Here is a 19,877-nt window from a genome sequence, read left to right as displayed (position 1 = left end):
AAGAAAATAATTGTGTGTTGCACACAATGACATAAAATGTAAATAATGAGTTATGTGAGAATATTTATTGATTTATGCTTAATTGTTCTAATTTTAGGGGTTTGAATGTGCATATTTTAAGTTAAATCTTCTGAAAATTAGTGCATTTTATGTGTTGTTTTATGCTTTGCAGGAGATTTAGGTTTTATAGATGGAAGAGTGCAATTTTGGAGATTTTGGGGTTAAGAATGGCGTTTTTAGGCACACTTTGTTGTGTAGAGCTGCGAGCTCAGCTCTGTCGGCAGAGCAGAGTTGAATTGCAGAGTCAAAACCGAAATCGACAGAGCAGAGAAGCTCGCCAGAGCAGAGACGCGCTGCAGAGCAGAGACGCGCTACAGAGCAGAGCCGACATCTCCAGAGCAGAACAAGTGTGCCAGAGCGGAAGGCCATTTCTCTGACGGAAGCCATTTCTCTGATGGGTGTCCGTTTCTCTGACGACATCCGTTCCTCTGGCGGAGAGCTGCGAATTCAGCAAGAGTAGGAGTGTTTTGCAGAGCGCGCATCAAGCTGGAGTTGCCTTATCTTGCACGATTTTATTGCCTTTAGAGTTCTACTTTACATGGCAACTTTCATGGTGATCAAGAAGGATTTGAGGTCTATAAATAGGGTTTAGTTTTTATTGTAAAATCAACATTTGCCCTAGTTTTAGACGCTTTTGAGATCTTTTCCCTTGGCATCCGAGACTTAGGAATTTTATTGCTTTCATAGTTCTAGTTTCGATTTCTGTTCTAGTTAGTTTAATTTATAGTTCTTTTAATTCATGTTTTAGATTAGTTCCCGTTTAGAGTTGGAATTACGTGATAGATTACTTCTCGAGACGATTTACGGTATTTATTTAATCAAGTTTATTTATTTGCTTTTACCTGCATTTCCTTTAAATTCTGCAATTTAAATTATGCACTTGAAATTATGCCAGTTAGTTTCTGCCTAGTTAGATTAGATTAGAAGTTTTGATTAAATTTATTTAAATTTGATTTGCCTAGTTAATTCTTTACTTTAAGTTCATTTAATTCTTGCCTAGGGTTTAATAGTTTCACGCCTAGATAATTTTAAGATTAAGTTTTTAGTTAAGTTTAAATTACAAGCATTAGTTAATAAATCTTTTTTGCCTAGTTAAGTTTAATCCACGTTAATTTACTTTCCATGTTTTAGTTTAATAATATTAAGTTTACAGCTTTCTTGTGACATAATTAATTGCCCTTAAAGATCTTCCTTGAGAGATGACACTGGGTCAACTTATCAGTGCTAGGATGTCCTTGTTCTATTGCAAGTCAATCTAGAGGTGTTTAGGTTGAGTCATTTGTTATGTATTGACTTTTCATTTTAGGAAGTGACATATTAAAATAGGATTTCTATATAAGCAAGTGTGGCCTATTAAATTGGGACGGAGGGAGTACTGATAACACTCATGTTTCCATATTTTTAGTGTTCATATTATGTTAATTTTATAGGGAATTGAGTGTTTGATGATTGCTTTGTGCTTAAATTGCTTTATCTTGTGAAATATGTTACTTGCTCGAACTTTGATGGATTTTACAGGATTTTCGAGATGGAATTTGGAAATATTGTCAAAAATAGAAGTTGTAGTTCGTCTCAAGAGAAGTTCGTGAGCGCAAATGGTTTGCAAATCCGAGTTCGTACGAGAAAGATATGGCCGAAACAAGAAAGTTGCGTGCAGTAGTGAATAGTGTCCGACGGGAATTTCCGAATTTTCGGGGATTTTCGGATTTTATCAGTATTTTCGAGTTTTACACTGTATTTATCTCCTGTGCCTATATATAGGTCCTTTTCCTGACCTAATAGACACATCTTTTTACCTCTCTTCACCTCCTTTTCTCCTCTTTTCATATTTTTTCAGTTTTAGACTTAGGATTTTAATGCTTTCATAGATTAGATTTATTTTCCTGCAAGATTCAAGATTCCAGCTGTTCATCCTAAATTACAAAATATCATTTTAATTTATAAAAAATACTCATCCGTCCCAATTTAATAGGCCAAAAGGGCTGCGCAATGATGTTAAGAAATAAATAATTTATAATAAAATATGAGAAAGAAAAAGAATATGTTCAAAAAGTAATAGAGAGAAATGAACACATTTATATTCTTTTGAAGAAACACATATTTAAATACCAAAACATAAAATCAATAAGTTTTATATCATCACCTTAAAACTCATTCTTTTGCATACTAAAATTTGTAAAATGACTAAAGTCCCCACCACTTTTTAAAGAAGTCAACTCTCTCTCTCTCTCTTCGATTTCCGCACAGACATGACATGTGGTTACGAAGGTAGCATATGGACGTGCCCACGATCGTGGGTACCATCGTGTCCAAAAGTAATGAGACAGAGGGGTAGTAAATAAGATTTTTTATAATTCTTTTTCATATCTATATTTTTATTATTTCACAAAAACTTGTGTTCGCCGTGCCACATCAAATAATACTTTTAATCAAATCAAATAAAATCTTTTCTTAATAATAAATAAATAAAATATATATTTTTATTTTTATCACAAAAACTTGTGTACGAGATGCCACATGTAAATAATATTTTTCATAAAATTAAATAAAAGTAAATTAGATTTTTTAATGGTAAAACAAGAATTTTCATTTTATCTATATTTTTATTTTTTCCACAAAAACTTGTGTGCACCGCGCTGCATTTAAATACTAATACTTTTCACATAATTAGATAAGACTTTTTCAAAAAGTAAATAAGACTTTTTATTCATAAATGAGACTTTGCTTATTCGTAAATGAAACTTTGTTGAAATAAGACTTGAGTTTTTATTTGCAAATAAATATAAATCAAATAAGACTTTTCTTAATAGTCAATAAGATAATTTTTAATAGCAAATAAGACTTCAAGTGCATGTTTGGTAAGCCTTATAAGTCTCGATAGCTAAATAATTTGAGGTGCATTTAGTACCCCAAATTATAAATCGTGTCTGCATAAAATCAATGCTCTCTCTTATTTCACTATTCATCTTTAAAAAACAATTTTACCTCACCCATGAGATATATTAATCTTAACGATATAGTAACTACTCAATATTCCTCTTTGTATTACTTATCTTAGTTTTATTAATCAGTTCATTTCAAACATAGATACCAAATAAGTAATAAGAGTTTTTATTTGTAAATGAAACTTTTGCTAGTAAATTGTAAATATAATTTTTTTTAATAGCAAATAAGACTTTAAAACTGTTAAAGATGAAAAAGGCCTGCTGAGACCATAGAAGCTAAAAAGATCATTCATGTTGAAGATGTTTCAACTTAAGTGAACGAGGTCCCAGCCAAGGATCCAGAGAATGGATGTTACCTTTGCTGATGTTACCTTCCCTTGTCCCTCAAGCCAACCCAATCCAAGAAGAGGCTATAGAGGAGTTGAGCTCCCTATTGTCACACCTATAGCAGCAACTGCTGCTGCTGCAGATCGGCCTACATTGGCATGGCACGTCTTGCAGCTAACTAGGAGTGAGCAAAATTCGATTAAATCCAAAAAGTCATAACCGAAATACTAATTCAGTTCGGCGAATTTAATTTTCGATTCGATTTTGATTTTGAAATTTGAAATTTTGGATTTTTTGATTTGGTTATGATTTTTAACAAAAAATATTTGGTTCAATAATAATTAATTTAATAATTTATATATAATATTTAAAATTAAAATGACTATTACTACTATTCAATAAAATAGTTAATAATTATTCTTAGTTTATACTCTTAAGATGTTTTGGAATTTTGGATTGTTATTCTTTGCGAATTTTGAATCTTGAATATTGAATGTTAATTAGTTATTTAAAATTTAGAAAATATGTTGTGTATTTATTTCGGTCATTTGGTTTTAATCGAAAGCGGACCGAAATATTTCGGTTCGGTTTTATTTAATTTTAGGCATGTCCGATTCGAAGTTGATTATAATTATATAATTTGATTTTAATTCAGTTTTTGTTATTGGGTTCGGTTTAGCAGGTGGTTATAAGACTGCCATCAAAGCACTAGTTGAAGTGAAGACAAAATCCCAGGTATGGCACATGGGGTTTGAGATCAAAGAAATCGATGAACACTTGCACAAAGTTGAAGAAGGATTTTGAGATCTGAGAAAATGTGGTATCCATGGATTTTGAGATGTGTGAGGAAGCAAAGATTAGACTGCTCTCATAGCCAGTCTTGACGCCTTCCCAGTAGATGCAGCCAAAGTATGTACTGAAATTGATGTGATCAGCCAGGTAAAGACACTTACCACCACCTTTGTCACTAAAGTTGATGAATCGCGACCACAACAACTCTTGCTCCTCTTTGGAAAGGGACTAAGCTTATTTTAAAGAGCTTATAAGCTCTTCAAGCTTATAAGATGTTTCAAGAGCTTATAAGATGTAATTTTTAAGAGCTTATAAGTTATCAAAATGTTTGGATAATTGAGCTTATAAGCTAGAGAAAGAATTTTTTTGCTAGAGAGAGAAAATCGAAAAAAAATGAGCTTGAATGATATATGATGAAAATAATCAATTATAGTTGAAAAATAATTGTAAAATGATTGTTGCATATGAGATTATGAAAAAATAAGTTGAGGTAGATGAACTTATTTTTTGGGAAGTTTATAAGCTCTTAGAGCTTATTTTTAGAACTTATAAGCTGTTTAGGAGCTTATTTTGCCAAACACTTTGAAGGAGCTTATAAGCTGTTTTGAGGAGCTTATAAGCTGAGCCAAACACCCTCTAAAGGTTTCCGCAAACCGAGACACAAATACGCCTTTCTTGTACCAAAATTTCAGCATCTATAGTACTAAATTGAATAAAATGATAATACATTTAGTTTCGTAAAAGAGGAACATGTATGCTTTACATGAAAATCTAAAAGAATGTGTAATCTACATATCTTGAACAAGGAAATAACCAATCAATAGAAATTTGGGTTTTCTGTGTGTTAAAGAATCCCAAGATTAGAGAGGTCCTTTCGTAATGAATCTGCAGTTTTGAAGTGGATACCATTGAAGCCAGCATGAAGCGCAGCCTCAACATTTTTCATCCTGCTAAGAATAATAGAATAAGCTAGCTTGTATTCATATCTACGCTAATAGCCAAAACTTTACATGAACTTCCTATCAATCAGATTCAAGCAAATTGCAAGCATTCCCATTCAATTACTAGTACCACAATAATTTCACGAACCTAAACTACTACTATGTCTGTTTTATCAGAGGCTAACACCATAGGAGTCGTCTACTACAGTGCTATGTCTGTTCACTAAAACATTTTAAGCCTAATATTCTGAAACTAGTGACGCCAACCTCATTTTGCGTCTAATTTGGAGATTTTATAGCTTATTTTCCTGCTTGGGACTTGGGAAAATTATTTACATGATAACAGCCACTTTTGTGTAGTTATTCAGAATAGTAATCTTACCTGTCATCAATAAAGACACAGCATGTAGGCTCAACCTTCAAGTGCTTCAACATATCCATATAGAAGTCGGGATCAGGCTTCCTTTTTCCTGCATTGATTCAAGTTCATCATCCCACTTTTGCATTATGAAAATTGGGCATAGAAGCAACTAAGAATGCAAAACAAGAGCTTTCAGCCTGGTTTTTCATTTTTACAACAGGAATTACTTAGGAATTAATATTTCCTATAGAGATGGATAAACATCCTATATAGGTAGCAAAATATGAAAAGTAGGAATCATATTATGGGGAAAAGTAATTTTCACGTGGGCACAACAGACCCAGACATCCTCCAAAGTTAACAAAATAATAATCTTACCAATATAATTATTTAGCATAAAGCTTAGAATGGGTTCCTAATTCATATGCCTATCGGTCCAATACAAGCAAATGACATTTTCAGTTCTGGTCCATCATGGTGAAAAAATGAATCATTCTATATCTAGAGAAAAACACCAATAGCAGTTTCTCCACACCTACACATATATAGCAATGATGATTACCCAATTCAGTTTCACTGCCACAACATTAATAAGTGTAGCAAGTAAAAAAGGGGAAGAAAAAGGTACCCATTGTGCATGAACAGAATGTCCAAGATAAGTAGGATGAGAGTTTTAGCTTTTCTTCAATGATTTCATACCTGCAACAAAAAAGTTCAGAAAAAGAAACTAAAGGACAATGCCTCTCAGAGCATTCATAAGAGCATCTTCATTTAAACAAACCAAATGGGATAGTTAGTCGAAGTATGCATTTCATATCCATTGTTCTTTAGATCAGTAAGTAAGTCTTCAACTCCTTCAATGTAGGCATATCCTCTTCTCATGCAGCTTTTGAGACCTGCAAGAAAGCAGTCATGATCATGACTATAGACTATCCAGCCAAAAGGATGCTCCAAGTAGCTACTTTTAGTTGTTGATCTCAACTTCAATGAGGAACCATGTATATTATGTCTAACGAAAATAATAAAAAATAGATGCAGCCTCAACACATTCCCTCTGCTGTTAACTTTACCTTCCAAATCAAGTGGCCTCCCATCCTTAAAAAACTTTTGAGCTAGCTCGACCTGAAAAAAAAAATTTACTTATATGTACTTACTTATAGATAATATGTGTGGGCAAGTTGGTTTGACAGTATGAACATATCATATGGCTGTGAACACCAAAATTCAATCAAAAAAGTGAATGGTGAATTCTAATATTAGGCTCCGGAGAGTTAGTCAGAATAAATGCTCTAATATAATATCAGCTTGTTTGAAAAAACTATCTCCCACAGGTTAAAAAATATATATATAATATCAGCTTTAACAAGTACCTATAGGTGATGGTTTTCTCAAGTAATAGTATTTCTGAGAGTTAAGCTAGAGGATATGGGTTTCGTACTAATATAACAAATATAAGCTGAAGAAAATGGGGTTCAGTTACAATGAACCTTTGCTCATATTGTGATAACCGAGCAGGTATCCATTTTCACATTGCAAATAATTTGATTTTTCATGAGAGGACTATGTCCCTGTGTAATGAGCCATAAAATCTCCACGCCCTTCACTTCAACGTCCAACGAGGTTGCTAAATATCTTCACTAAGCCGTTTGGAGGGGAAAGATTCTCAATACTTTGTGATAAGCTGAATAATTCATATATATGCTCCGTCGTGAGGGGACTGAGTTAATTCATATTTGTGTTTCTTTGTATATATTTCTACTTATATATAGACTATAGATGGTACATAGATCCTTTTAATTTCTCCCTGAACAGAAGCATATATAGGGACACAGAGTGTAAATTTCTCCAATGTCATTCTTTTATTCTCTTTACAATAAAATTATTATTATTATTATTATTCACAACATTTTGATCCTTTATGCATATAATAGAAAGGATTATTGATTATGAGCTGGTGTCCTGTCATGACGGTTGTACCATGCGACCACGTTTTTGTTTAAGATTAGGAGGCAGACCCCTGTTAGGGCTATGGTTAGTAATCTTTACTTGTAGCGTCTAATAGTTAGTAAGTCAGTTGTCTTTTGCAATTCAGAGTTTGGAATGGTACTATACCGCTGGCCTCAGATTGAGGAGAGTTATTTCATTTTTTCTTATTCGTTTTCTTGCAACAAATCGCCTTTACTCACATAGCTACCATACTCAGCTCTAAAACAAATTCCCATGGACTTATTTTCATATTTCAGGAAATGAGTCAGATAGATAAACAATCTAGCATAACTTGAGTGCAGTCACATCTGATAAATCTTTCATGTGTGCAGCAGGAATATCTCAAGGCAGTTTGGACAATATCAAGTATGAAAGTGAAAAACTGGATAGGTTTAGCACAAGATGGAAGGCGTAAATGGAGAAAGATGAGTCAGAGTTCAGGAATCAAGGGATTGGTAGGTAGGAGTCTTCCAAAAGACTCATAAGAAAAGGAGAGATTCAAAGGGAATGAAAAGATACTTCAAGCATTTCAAGCTAGTGAATCATATATTAGCTTCTAAAATAGCAAGGACCTTGAACTCATGGTTAACATAATACTCTGGCAATCAACAGACTGGTAGTGAACAATATTATATCTTATACATTGTTATGAAACTCATTACAATCACACATTATACGCATATAGAGAGATGGGGATCTCTCACAAAAAGGTTCGGACCTACCAAAATACGATTCTACGAATACATAAAAACATGCCTAATGCCTTAAGCACCTAAAATACCCATTCTACGGAGGTTGCTAACATTCCAGGGCCCCAGGCTACTTAAAAAGGTTTACACCTACCCCGCCCACCCCAGCTCCTTAATCTCCCTTTTTTTGTTTGTGGAGACACAAGTCATTTGTTTAGATTATTTCTAACAAAACTTTTAAAGACATGCTTGGTATGATGGAATGGTGATTCCTACCTCCATTCCATTCTTTGCTTGGTACATTTTTTCTTAGGATCCACCATTTCTACTTGTATGGGAATAGTCATTCCTTCCACTAACCATGGTATTAGCCATTCCATTCCAAGGACAGGTTTGTCATTCATTTTCCCCTTCCATTCCATTCCTACCTTCATTTCATTCCATCATACCAAGCATATACTAAGTCTCACTCTCACAACAAAGCCGTGGAGTTTGAAGAACCAGTAAGTAATTGATCTACTGAAGAGTGCCATGAATTCATCCAAATACTATGTACCCAACCTTGCTCCCACGGAATGTATGGCTCCATCCTCAGAGGTTAGGCATTAAAGGAACATTCTGTTTAATCAGTGACCTACAGCATTGGTGGCTACCAGAAATAGATCCACTAATTTTAGTATTCCACAGTCCATTGCCAACTCTATAAGAGGTAGCGGTCCCATTTATTAGAACGTCATATCATCAGAATTATACTTATCAAGCAAGATTGATGAATACAAAAAAGAAAACTCTGAATCAACAAATAGCAGAGCAAGTTATTATATTCAACTAAATTAAACACTGAAAGGAACAGGAGGAATGTGTTTGCTACATGTCATTTTGCCATTCTATTCAGCATAGTTAATTTCATAGCTTTTCCATTATACCTCATTTATAAGACCCTTCTCAAACTCAAGCCAGGCAGTAGGATGCTTGCATTCTAGAAGTTCTTTCATAGACATTCTGCAGAAAGGAAAACAAAGTAACACCGATTGCAAAAATGGTACAGCTAGAATAAGCTAGGCACGCCACGTATTCTAACATCTATCTTTTGGGTAAGTATGATGAATACATTTGATGATACGGCAATTAGTCTAACAATATCGGCACAGCCACATGTAAACCTTTAATTATGTAATCTATGACAAAATAACAGTTTTCTTCCACCAATTTAGCCACAATTAGCAACAGCGACAATTATTTCAGTTGTTCCAAATTAATTTTAAAAAAACTTTCATGATTTACCAATGGCAAGATAAAGTAGGGGAGGATGCCTGCTGCCTTGCTTCCCTTGCAGAGAAGCTGGTCCCTTTCTTCACAAGCATCAGAAATTGGATGAGATTTCACGTCCATTTGAACGCACTTCCCACCACCCATCATTTATTTATTAATACAAATAAAAAATGGCAAAGGATGTTTTTGCAATCCAGCTTAAAATTGATGGAATTAAAATGTGTGCATGAAAGAATCATGGACTGAGTAGAGGAGAAATGGATTAGAAAAAGGGAAAGGAGCAGAAAGATTAGAATACCCGAAAAAGGCAGGGATGTCGTGGTAAAAAGGATCGCGGACGACTGTGTCCATAATGTCGAAAAGCAGAATAGGCAGCTTTCTTGTGGTATCGTTGGCAGCGACGGTGGTGGTGGTGGTGGTGCTTTTGTGAGAGAGGGGCATATCCTTTTCACGGTTAGTAGAATATGGGGATGCTGTTAATGGCGGCCGTTGCTCTACTTTTACCACCGGAAAGCTACTGAATCTCCACACCAATGTATGAGCTGCCATTCACCGCCGCAGAAGATCCTCTTTCTTGCCGGTACTAACTGACTCAGACTTTCCCTTATCCTAATTCTTCGATTGAAATATTAAGATGGATAATAGTTTAGCAAAATAGACGGATAAAATTAGATTTGTGGAACCAAAGAACGTGATTTAATTTCTAACATTATTTTACTATGTTTGTTCAGGGAAATTCATAAAACGATCAATCAATCATCAATTTTCAAAATCAAACCAATTCTAGAGCAGGGAAACATCTACGCCATCAAAGATTGGCTAAAATGGAAGAAGTTCAACAAGCATCATTGTTTGGCAAGATTCAAAACCCCGTCTATTTTTTCAGTAAATATTAAATATATTTAAATTTCAAAATTTTAATTATTTTTAAATTTCATACGGATCTTATTGGTGTAATAGTTTCCAGCTATAAGCCGATAGAGTTTCCAGCTATAAGCCGATAGAAAAGGATTTGAATGGGAAGCCTACAAAGCTTATGGATATTGTGATTGAAGATCTCGAGTAAAATCAAAATATAACTTAACACTTATTTTTTCATTTTAAAACAATATCTAACTTAATATTTTCTTTTTCATGTACTTTATGGGAACAATACGCAGATACAATGTTTGAGTTCTTGTGCAGTCAGCCAAAAATGCCTGTATGCATAATCCTACAATATTGTAGACCAACTATGTTTAGAGATAAAATATATGATAATTTTTATAGCATGTAAAATTTTATTGTGTACTAAATACTTCTTTTCACAGGGGAAGTTCGAATAACAAGTTCGTACCATATTACGAACATCATTTTTGATGAAAATGTGGCTGAAATAAAGGAAATGAAAGAAAAGTAAGATGTAGATCAAAATTTTTGCATAATGTCTATGAAATATCAAACATTTAAAAAAAAAATTTATGCAGATTTGCTGTTATTCATAAGAACAGATCCATTTCAATAAAGATGGTGAAATCTCCAACTTTTCGAACCATAGAAGATGAGATTAATGATGGTATATCTGTTCTGAAAACAATTTCAAAATTGACTGAAGGAAAGGTAACATTTATTTCAAAAATATCAAAGTCTTAACATCCAAGTTTTAAATTAATAATTTCTTATTTGTACATCTTTTGAATGAAATATACAGGAGGGAATGTTTTGGATTTATGGAACCATACTTGAGATTGAGACACTTAGGGCATTTACTTACTTGGCATGCAAAATCTATTTGAAAAAGCTAAAGCAAGATGATGACTCTTTTTTATGTGAAACATATGAATCTTTTGACGTTTCTGGAAGACTTAGGTATTTTAACAATGATTTCATTCATAACTATATGAACTGTTTATTTATTAATTATAAAATTTCCAACAAGTATAAACAAAGAGTTTGTGTAGCTGATGATTCTGGAGTAGCATCTTTAAATTTATGGGATAGAGAATGTGCTCAATTGATTGGAAAACCAGCATCAGATTTAAGTGTGGTAAATATATAAAACACATTGTTGAAATATGATCCATGTCTATGCAATATTTCATTTCTGAAAAATATTTTGAACTGTTTTTAGGAATATGGATCGAATGAGTTACCTTTTGAGATTGAGGAATTAGTTACCAAATCTGCTTTGTTCAAGATTATTAGTAACAAGGGTGAAACAAAAATGTATGATGGTGCCTATGGAGTGAGTAAAATATGCAGTGATCCAAATATGATTGAAAAATATTGTGGACACAATAATAATGAGGTTGAAGATCACTAAGGAAAAAAGGCAATATTTTAATTCTAGAATTTCTTTTAGGCGTGTGATGTTATTTTAATAATTAATTCATGAAAACATATTTCCAGGCAGAATGTTTGGAAAATGGAGATATAGCAGTTACTAAAGTAAAAATTGAAGATGCCGAAGGAAAAAACAAGCGGGTGATAGATGGAGATGAACCTACTGTGGTGAAAAAAAGAGGCAAAAAGATTGTTATCAAGAAAGAGAAGATTTAGCTTAACAGTAGTTCTACTTTAGGAGTATTTCAAATTTCAATGCTTATGTTTCATAGTATTTGCACTTTCAAATTTCGTTGTTTAGGATTTGCACTTTCAAATTTCGTTGTTTAGGATTCCCACTTTCAATTATTGTTGTTTAGGATTTGCACTTTCAAATTTCATTGTTTAGAATTTCCACTTTCAAATATCATTGTTTAGTATTAACACTTTCAAATTTCAAATTATTATTGTTATAGATTTCTACTTTCAAAACTACCTTACTACAAAGTATACATTAAAATTACGTGACACACAATAATAAAAGTATAAAAACATGAATCTAATATTTAAAATTTACTAATCATTCAACAATAAATAAATAAACAAATGAAGACAACTACAAAATTAAATAGAATCAAAGGATTGCAAACCAAATGAGACCATATATAATATACTAGAGGACGACATTCAAATATAAGGACTGCAGAATCAATCATAAAGAACAATTAGGTGATTAAAATGATTTGTTAAAATGATTTGGAAACAAGGTGAAAACAAAGAAATAATAAACATGCTGAAACGTGAGCAAAATTAATATTACAATACTTTTTAACAATTAAAATTCATATTCTAATATTTTGATACGAAAGCGACGTGCTAAATTAGAGACAACATAATAATATATTCTGAAACATCATAGTCTTACAATTTAAATAAATTATTCAATAATCATAATCATAATCATAATAATAATAATAAAACAATTTCTGAAAGAGTTTTTGTGTATATAAACCATTCAGAAATTTTTATTTCAGAAATATCTTTATAGTTAATAAATAAATTTATAACTTGCCTACAAATTCAAAAAAGATACATTAAATATTATAAACTAAACTATTAAACATGCAAAACTAAATATATATATATATATATAGTAATAATTACGTAAGTTACTAAACACAAAGAGTCTAAAAACTTTTAAAAAAAATAGGCCCACAAAAAAGCCCACCATCATTTAAAAACAAAAATTTAAGTCAGTTTATTTTTAAGATAGACGGTTACAAATTCAAGTTCTCAAACTACGCGATTTCATCATAAACACAAGATCAGGTTAGTAAAGTATGTTGTAATTGTTTATTTCTATTTTATTTTTTATTATATATGTGATTTTGATGTTTACAGCTATGATCGTATGAATCATGTTTTCTGTATTTTCAGTTTCGAATAGTCAGATTGTATTGATGTTTACTGTAGCATGAAAAATCTCTAAAGTTTAATTTTCGTAGATATATTTAGAAGGCGAAGAGGGTATGATATACGAGCAGAACATAGAAAAATAAGAACACTAACCTTTGTTGAACCTTAAATTCATTCGCAGTGTAGTCTTTCCTTAGATCTACGGACCTGTAGCTATTTTGGCCAAGTTATATATATATATATATATAGATTGAATAGCTCAATAAGTGATTATATTTTGGCCATATCACTGTTATCTCATCACCCATATAATATCAAAATATCTTAAACAAATTACCAAATGCAAACAAAATATACAAAAATCAAAACGAAGACATATTAAGAAAAACAGTACATATCCTCAGATCTTCTTTTGAGTGATGCTATCTAAAGCATATTTTCACTGTTATCTCATTACTCATGAGTACTCAAAAATCTACTAAATAATAGTAATAAAAGTCAAAAAATACAAAAACTAGAATAAACGAAACACAACAAAGTACGGTCATTAAATCTATTGATAGAGCCTCATTTTAGTGGATCTATTAATACACATACTAAAATCAAGCCATATAGCAAAAAATTATATAGATCAACACAAATATAGCCTGATTTTAGTAGATCTATTAATAGATATACTAAAATCATGCCATAAAGCAAAAAAAATACAGATCTACACAAAGTATGCTCATTAACCAATAAAAAAACAACAAAAATATAAGAATATCATATAGCTTCTGTAAAGTGTGATACAAATCTCTTGAGCTCGACAAGTGATGATATTTTGGCCGTGTAAATAGGCATTTTATCACAGTGTCATTGCTCATGAAATAATCAATCTAGATGAATAAAATAAAAGTAGCAAAAATGCAAGGAAAAACTAAAAAAATTAAAATAAATGTTGTTTATTGGAAGATTATCTGTAGATAATAATACATTTCTCAGATATCGTTCCGTAAACGAAAAAGAAAAAAATAAAACAGAATCCTAACCCTACCTAATTGAAGATCCAAAAAAGAAAATGTGAAAAAATAACTAAATCAGCTGAGCTGAAATAGTGTATAGAAGCTAAAGAGAGACTGTGTAGAGAAGCTAAAGAGAAATTAGAGAGAGAACTCTCTCTAAGAATTTTTCAGACAATGGGCGGATGAGAAGGAAATAGTAGTATATACATATATACTAGAAATTTCACACCGCGTAGGACGCGGTGTTTCTATAATTGCTCCGTGAATTATGGGATCAATAATTATGCTAATCAAATCATTTCCAAGTGCAGCCATATTATACTATGACTTATATGAGAATTTCTACAAGTTATAAACTCACATTGTAGCAATCTACAGAGTACATTTTATATACAAACTACTTAAATATTTTTAAGACATTATGCATCATATATACACAGTGCATTCAATCGGAACCTACATCGGCATATACAATGTACATACAAAAGACAACCTCAAAACATTAATAAAATGTCACTGACATGGTTAAGTACTACCAAAAGTCATAGATAGAATTGTACAAAGCACATACAAGTGTTGGTGTTTAGTTAATGACAAACAATAATATATTTGCATACTATCCTATATTGTTGATGACTTCATTCAACTATTAACATCGTTGTTTCATGTGGAATATTCACTTTTTTTATACTCACCTTTATTTTGCTCGGCAACCACTATAATGAACATGCGGAAGTAAATTCGCCACAAAAAAATAAGCAGCAACCACCCCAAACAACGAGTCTTTTACGATTTCCTTTTTCAAGTACTCATTTTTTACTCTGAAAACTCATGCATACTAATCAACTCTATTATGACTATTTTCAAGTATTCATTTTTTACTCTTGAAAAGTCTTGCTTACTAATCAACTCTATTATGACTCTTTTCAATAGGAAATGATTCACTTCGAATCTCCACTTACTTTGGATTACAAGTCATTGTAGAAAAATACCTCGGAGTTCAAATTTCGCAACAAGTGCTAGCGCATCATGTAACGGCAACCCAAATCACGCAGCCCACCTATGAGATTGGAATAGCCAACAGTGTCAACAACAACAACACACATCTTTCTTTTTATTGATTTCTTATTTGAAAATTACAAACCACAGTCAATAAAAAAATTAATAGGAACACCACTTACTAAACAATCTAACATAACGATAATTGAATTGTGCAAATCTAGATAGTGACACAACAAATATAATTATGCACCTCTTAAGCTTCTCGACCGAGTAGTCAGAGCAGGTGAACACTCACGGCCAAAAATATTGGCATAGCAATAACAGTTGCAGATGGATAAGGTAAGCTAAAACCTAAATGTTTTGAAGTTATCACATGGCCGTGTAAGACATTTGAAAAGAGATTTAATATTAAATTCTCAGCAAAATAAATACAAGCAACAAAGAATTGAGAAGTACATGGCAGGTGTGAACACAGCTCGCAACATGCATTATAGAAGAATTAAAATTACCATGCACCATACTCTAAAGCAAAGACATGGAACAAATAAACTAAAGGTAAGTGTGCAACCGATACAAATGAGCCCCGAAAAAAGAAAAATACAAAGAAAGCTCATCAATAACCTTCTTTGAAAGCACACATCTTCTTTTTGCCATAACAAGATATCTGAAGAACATGACCAAAGTCACAAAATGAGAATTCAGTAATTTAGTTAGTGGTACAATAAAATATGAAAAGAAAATAGAGCACAAAAATACTATTTTGAGAACAAAGTAGGGTAGTGATTTACAGAAGGTACAATTAATGGATGAAAAGTGTTCCAGCAAACAAATTCGATGTGAGCAAAGACAAGCGGACCGTGAGGGCACCTGTCGAAAACCGGAAACCAAAAATAACAATCTCCGTATAACACAAAGTAACAAATCCTTAAAAAACCTAGAGGCAATAACCCAAGTCCTAATCCTAGAGCAATGAATCCCATTCTCTAAACTTCAAAATGATTACTATAACTAAACGATCATTGGGAAATGACTTTTAAGTTTTAAATACAATGGAAGAGCGCAAAACACATGAAAACAAAATATCACACCACAAATAAAAAATAGAACAAAACCAAGCGCACCGTTAAATTTGAAGAAGTGGAATAACTGTCTTGGAGTAGAAAGACAAAATGCTAAAAAACACAAAATTAGATAGTAAAAATAAATGTTGAAATCATAAGAACATAAAATATCCAACAGAAAAGGTGAGCAAGTCACCTAATAGGAAATTAGGAATAAACTATATATAGTACTCCTTATTTAATGATGAAGCATGTTTTTTTTTTCATTAGGGAATATCACTTCATTTACAATCACCAATCCTGCTACGAAGGTATTTCCTAATTAAAAGTAGTTTTGCTTCAACTTTCCAAAGTTACGACCTTGTACGTAGTTCATTTCCAACGTCGCTTATAGAGTTCTAGTAGCTATGCTATTTACTTAAACCCAATTTCAGTTACCAATTTATTGAATTTTATGATTATCCAGGTGGAGAGATCAATTATTTGTTCAATTACTATCAAATTATTTCAGACTCAGAAAAGGTGAGTCTATTGTATTGAGTTGGGCTATATGATAGTATACCTAAGATTCTCCAGAGCTATAGTTCTATATTTATGATGGTGTGTTAGTATATGATCTATTGGCATAATTTGTTGGTGTGTTTGAAAAATTGATGTTCCATAGGCAAGCTCAAGTTGTTTATGCATTTTAACATGGACCATAACAACTAATACTACATTTTAATTTATCATGATTTCAACGCGTAAGAGTAAAATGCATGTTATGGAGACTTACTCAAGTGCAAGATAATGCTCACTACGCCCGTGGAGATGTAACTCTTGAAGAAGTGAATGTCGGTGAACGAGCACGTGTCTGAGAATAATTTAGAAAAAAGAATCACATGAATATTTAAACTACACACGTGAAAAATCAAACAAATCATATTAATACTACTACATTTTTTTACAAAAATTAGTACATGAAAAATTAAGAATATCAAAGTTTATTTAAAATCCTAAAGCACCCGATTATATTTTTGTCTAGTACTTCCAATATACCTCCGGAAATTACTTCAATTAGTAAACATTGTAAAAGTAAAAAAATAAACAATAATTAAATCAATTATATTCAATTAATTAATCAAAATAAGTTTAAGTTAAAACTCTAGGCCCATTCCTTAATCCTTATCATCAAACCCAACAATATTTCATTATCATCATCTGTACTCATGATCCATTCCAAACATACACTGTTTAAAATCCCCACAATATACTGCCCCTGTTCCACGGTGCTCTCTCTACTCTCTCATTCACCCATAGTCTCCTCTCTTTGTGTACCCTGTCAATTCTCTCTTTCTCTCTCTCTCTCAGTTTTATCTGTCTCTGCACTTCACATTTGCAACAGAGAGTGAATCTCATCCCCAACTATCAAATCCCAAATTCTTCTTCTTCTTCTTCTTCTTCCCCCTTCTTCTAATTTCCGGCGAATAACCAGAACTGTTTGTTCTCTCCCATCAATCAGCCGTCCACCTATATCTCACCGCCGTTCCCTATCGTCGACCCACTCTCCTCAGCTCGGCCCGACAATCAGCAGCTAAGAAAACTGCGCGGATGCCGCTGCCGACCAGCACTCTCAACACAGACAACAACACAAGAAATTGAGCCACAACTCAGCCAAGGCTGGTCGTTCCCAATCGTCGACCCACCCTGCACACCTAAGTAGCTTTCGATGCCAACGCCGACCGGGACCCTCAACGCAAGCAAAACCCAGCCCCAAGACAATAGTTCTATTGTGTTGTGGTGTGCTCAGTTTTGTGAAAAAAATCTAGGGTTCATCAGAAAATTTAATGATAAAATGCAGGTTACGAAATAAAAGCTCACCTCGTTTGTTTGGAGTAATGGATTTCTCTAGTGTGCTTTTTGGTTGAATTTTGATCAGACTTTGCACTTTCACCGTTGAATTTGGGGGAGATTCTTACGGCAGAACTCCTTTTCTTTTTGTTGCCGGAACCGTATCACAGAGAAACATGGAGTGAAAAGGTAAAAGTGAAAAACCAAAATTTGTGAATCAGATATTAAGCAGAGTCAAATATTGGAAAAAAGTCACAAATGGAACGAAAATTACGAAAATGCCATGGGCACTATTTTTTCTACAGTACTATTCCTCCCAATAGTACCCCACTCCTCTCTTATTTAGTGCACTTGTTATTCCTCCGATTAAGAGAGATTTTAACAGGAAAATGTTAACACTACACACTTTCCAGATGAAAACAATGGTGCAAGCGCAAGATTGTCTTCTTCCAATGGGTATTACTTCAGAAAACGTTGCACATCGTTTTGGTGTGACAAGGCAGGAGCAAGATCAGGCTGCAGTAAGTTGAATATGTGCATATACTCGACATTTTGCAGCCTGGGAAAACGTGCCGCCTCTAAGCGGCGTCGTTGCCGCTATGGATCGAGAATCTCCTCATCAACTCCCAATCAAACCCTGCCCAATTCGACGCCTTCAACCTCGAGAAATCCCTAATCCTGCCGCTCAGCGGCCGCGATTCGCCGTCGGCGATCGCCACCACGCCCTACGGCTCGCTCCACGTCGCCCACGGCAGCAAATCGAAGCTCGAGTTCCTGCTCTCGGATGCACTGCTCAACCACTCCAAATCGAAGCTCAAACGCCAGCTGCGGGGGAGATTGGAACAGATCCAATCACGCTACGCATCTCTCAAGTCCAACGTTGTTTCATTATCAACGTCCAAATCAAAACAGCCAAAGGCAAAGCCGGAAAATCGCTGAGATCCAGAACGAAGGCATCGTTCAATCTTCACAAAAACAGATCTGAGATACGCACTGGAGATCCAAAACGTAGGGCCTGCGATTGGAGGCGGAGGTGGAAACACAAATGACGAAGCGCGCAAGCGGCGGCTGCTCCTTGGAAACTCGAGCCTTGATGTTCTGGCGGCGGACGAAGCGAGAGCGGCGGCGCTTCTCCGAAGGAGAGAAAGAAGGAGGGAGGGAGAGAAGTGCGAAGCGGCTACTGCTCCTTGGAAACTCGAGCCTTGATGTTCTGGCGGCGGACGAAGCGAGAGCGGCGGCGCTTCTCCGAAGGAAAGAAAGAAGGAGGGAGGGAGAGAAGTGCGAAGCGGCTGCTGCTCCTTGGAAACTCGAGCCTTGATGTTCTGGCGGCGGCTGACGAAGCGAGAGCGGCGGCGCTTCGCCGGAGGAGAGAAGGAATGAGGGAGGGAGAGAGAGAGAGAGAGCGAGAGAAGTCAGAGAGCATAGAGAGAGAGAGAACGCATTAGAGGTTGATTGGCCATTTTTTAAAATTTTCAAGTGGAGGGTAATTTTGTACTTTTACACAAAAACTGGCCATATTTTAATGTTTTTATTTCATAGGTTAAATTTTAATTTTACAATATGAAAGTGGATACTTCTATATATTAACTCTATAATGTTCATCTATATATTAATTTTGGCATATTACAAGTATTTATCCAAAATAAAAATTATTATTATATAATTAATTCTATTTAGTTATTTAAAATTAAAATTGAGAAAAAAAAAGTGAATTAAAGACTATAAAACTAGTATATATGTAATCAACTTTAGACAGATAATCACTTTATATTGGTTCTTTTTGAATCATAGCTTCATTCTTAAAGAAAACAATATGAGAATGATGCTTGTGAATCAAGTATATAAATTATATGTCATCAAATTTCAACGAATAATCGTTTACTGTAAGTT

General features: G+C 33.6%; 2 protein-coding genes across 21 annotated transcripts in view; both read right to left on the bottom strand.

Moving 5' to 3' along the window:
• The window catches only part of LOC131016908 (uncharacterized), a 1,184,262-nt gene that overhangs the window by 1,093,038 nt on the left and 71,347 nt on the right, over positions 1-19,877 (bottom strand). The window lies entirely within an intron of this gene.
• On the bottom strand, positions 4,796-19,334 carry LOC131016945 (flavin mononucleotide hydrolase 1, chloroplatic-like). Of its 20 annotated transcripts, none has more exons than XM_057945760.1 (13): positions 18,018-19,334; positions 16,933-17,010; positions 15,885-15,963; positions 15,718-15,760; positions 15,347-15,447; positions 15,087-15,154; positions 9,672-9,988; positions 9,028-9,103; positions 6,497-6,548; positions 6,208-6,322; positions 6,055-6,125; positions 5,448-5,535; positions 4,796-5,074 (listed from the first exon to the last, which is right to left on the bottom strand). In XM_057945760.1, exons 7-13 carry the CDS (start codon positions 9,920-9,922, stop codon positions 4,969-4,971), a joined length of 759 nt encoding a protein of 252 aa, XP_057801743.1. In that variant the 5' UTR covers positions 9,923-9,988; positions 15,087-15,154; positions 15,347-15,447; positions 15,718-15,760; positions 15,885-15,963; positions 16,933-17,010; positions 18,018-19,334; the 3' UTR covers positions 4,796-4,968. The 20 variants fall into 20 exon arrangements, with proteins under 20 accessions (XP_057801743.1, XP_057801753.1, XP_057801755.1 ...); XM_057945770.1 differs by having other exon boundaries at positions 4,796-5,071; positions 18,018-19,326; XM_057945772.1 differs by lacking the exon at positions 15,347-15,447 and adding an exon at positions 13,244-13,303 and having other exon boundaries at positions 4,796-5,071; positions 18,018-19,326.

Source organism: Salvia miltiorrhiza, chromosome 3 (assembly GCF_028751815.1).
Source record: "Salvia miltiorrhiza cultivar Shanhuang (shh) chromosome 3, IMPLAD_Smil_shh, whole genome shotgun sequence".
Classification (NCBI taxonomy): Eukaryota; Viridiplantae; Streptophyta; class Magnoliopsida; order Lamiales; family Lamiaceae; genus Salvia; species Salvia miltiorrhiza.
Note: the sequence above shows the minus strand (reverse complement) of the source record. Positions and strands in the feature narration are given on the sequence as shown.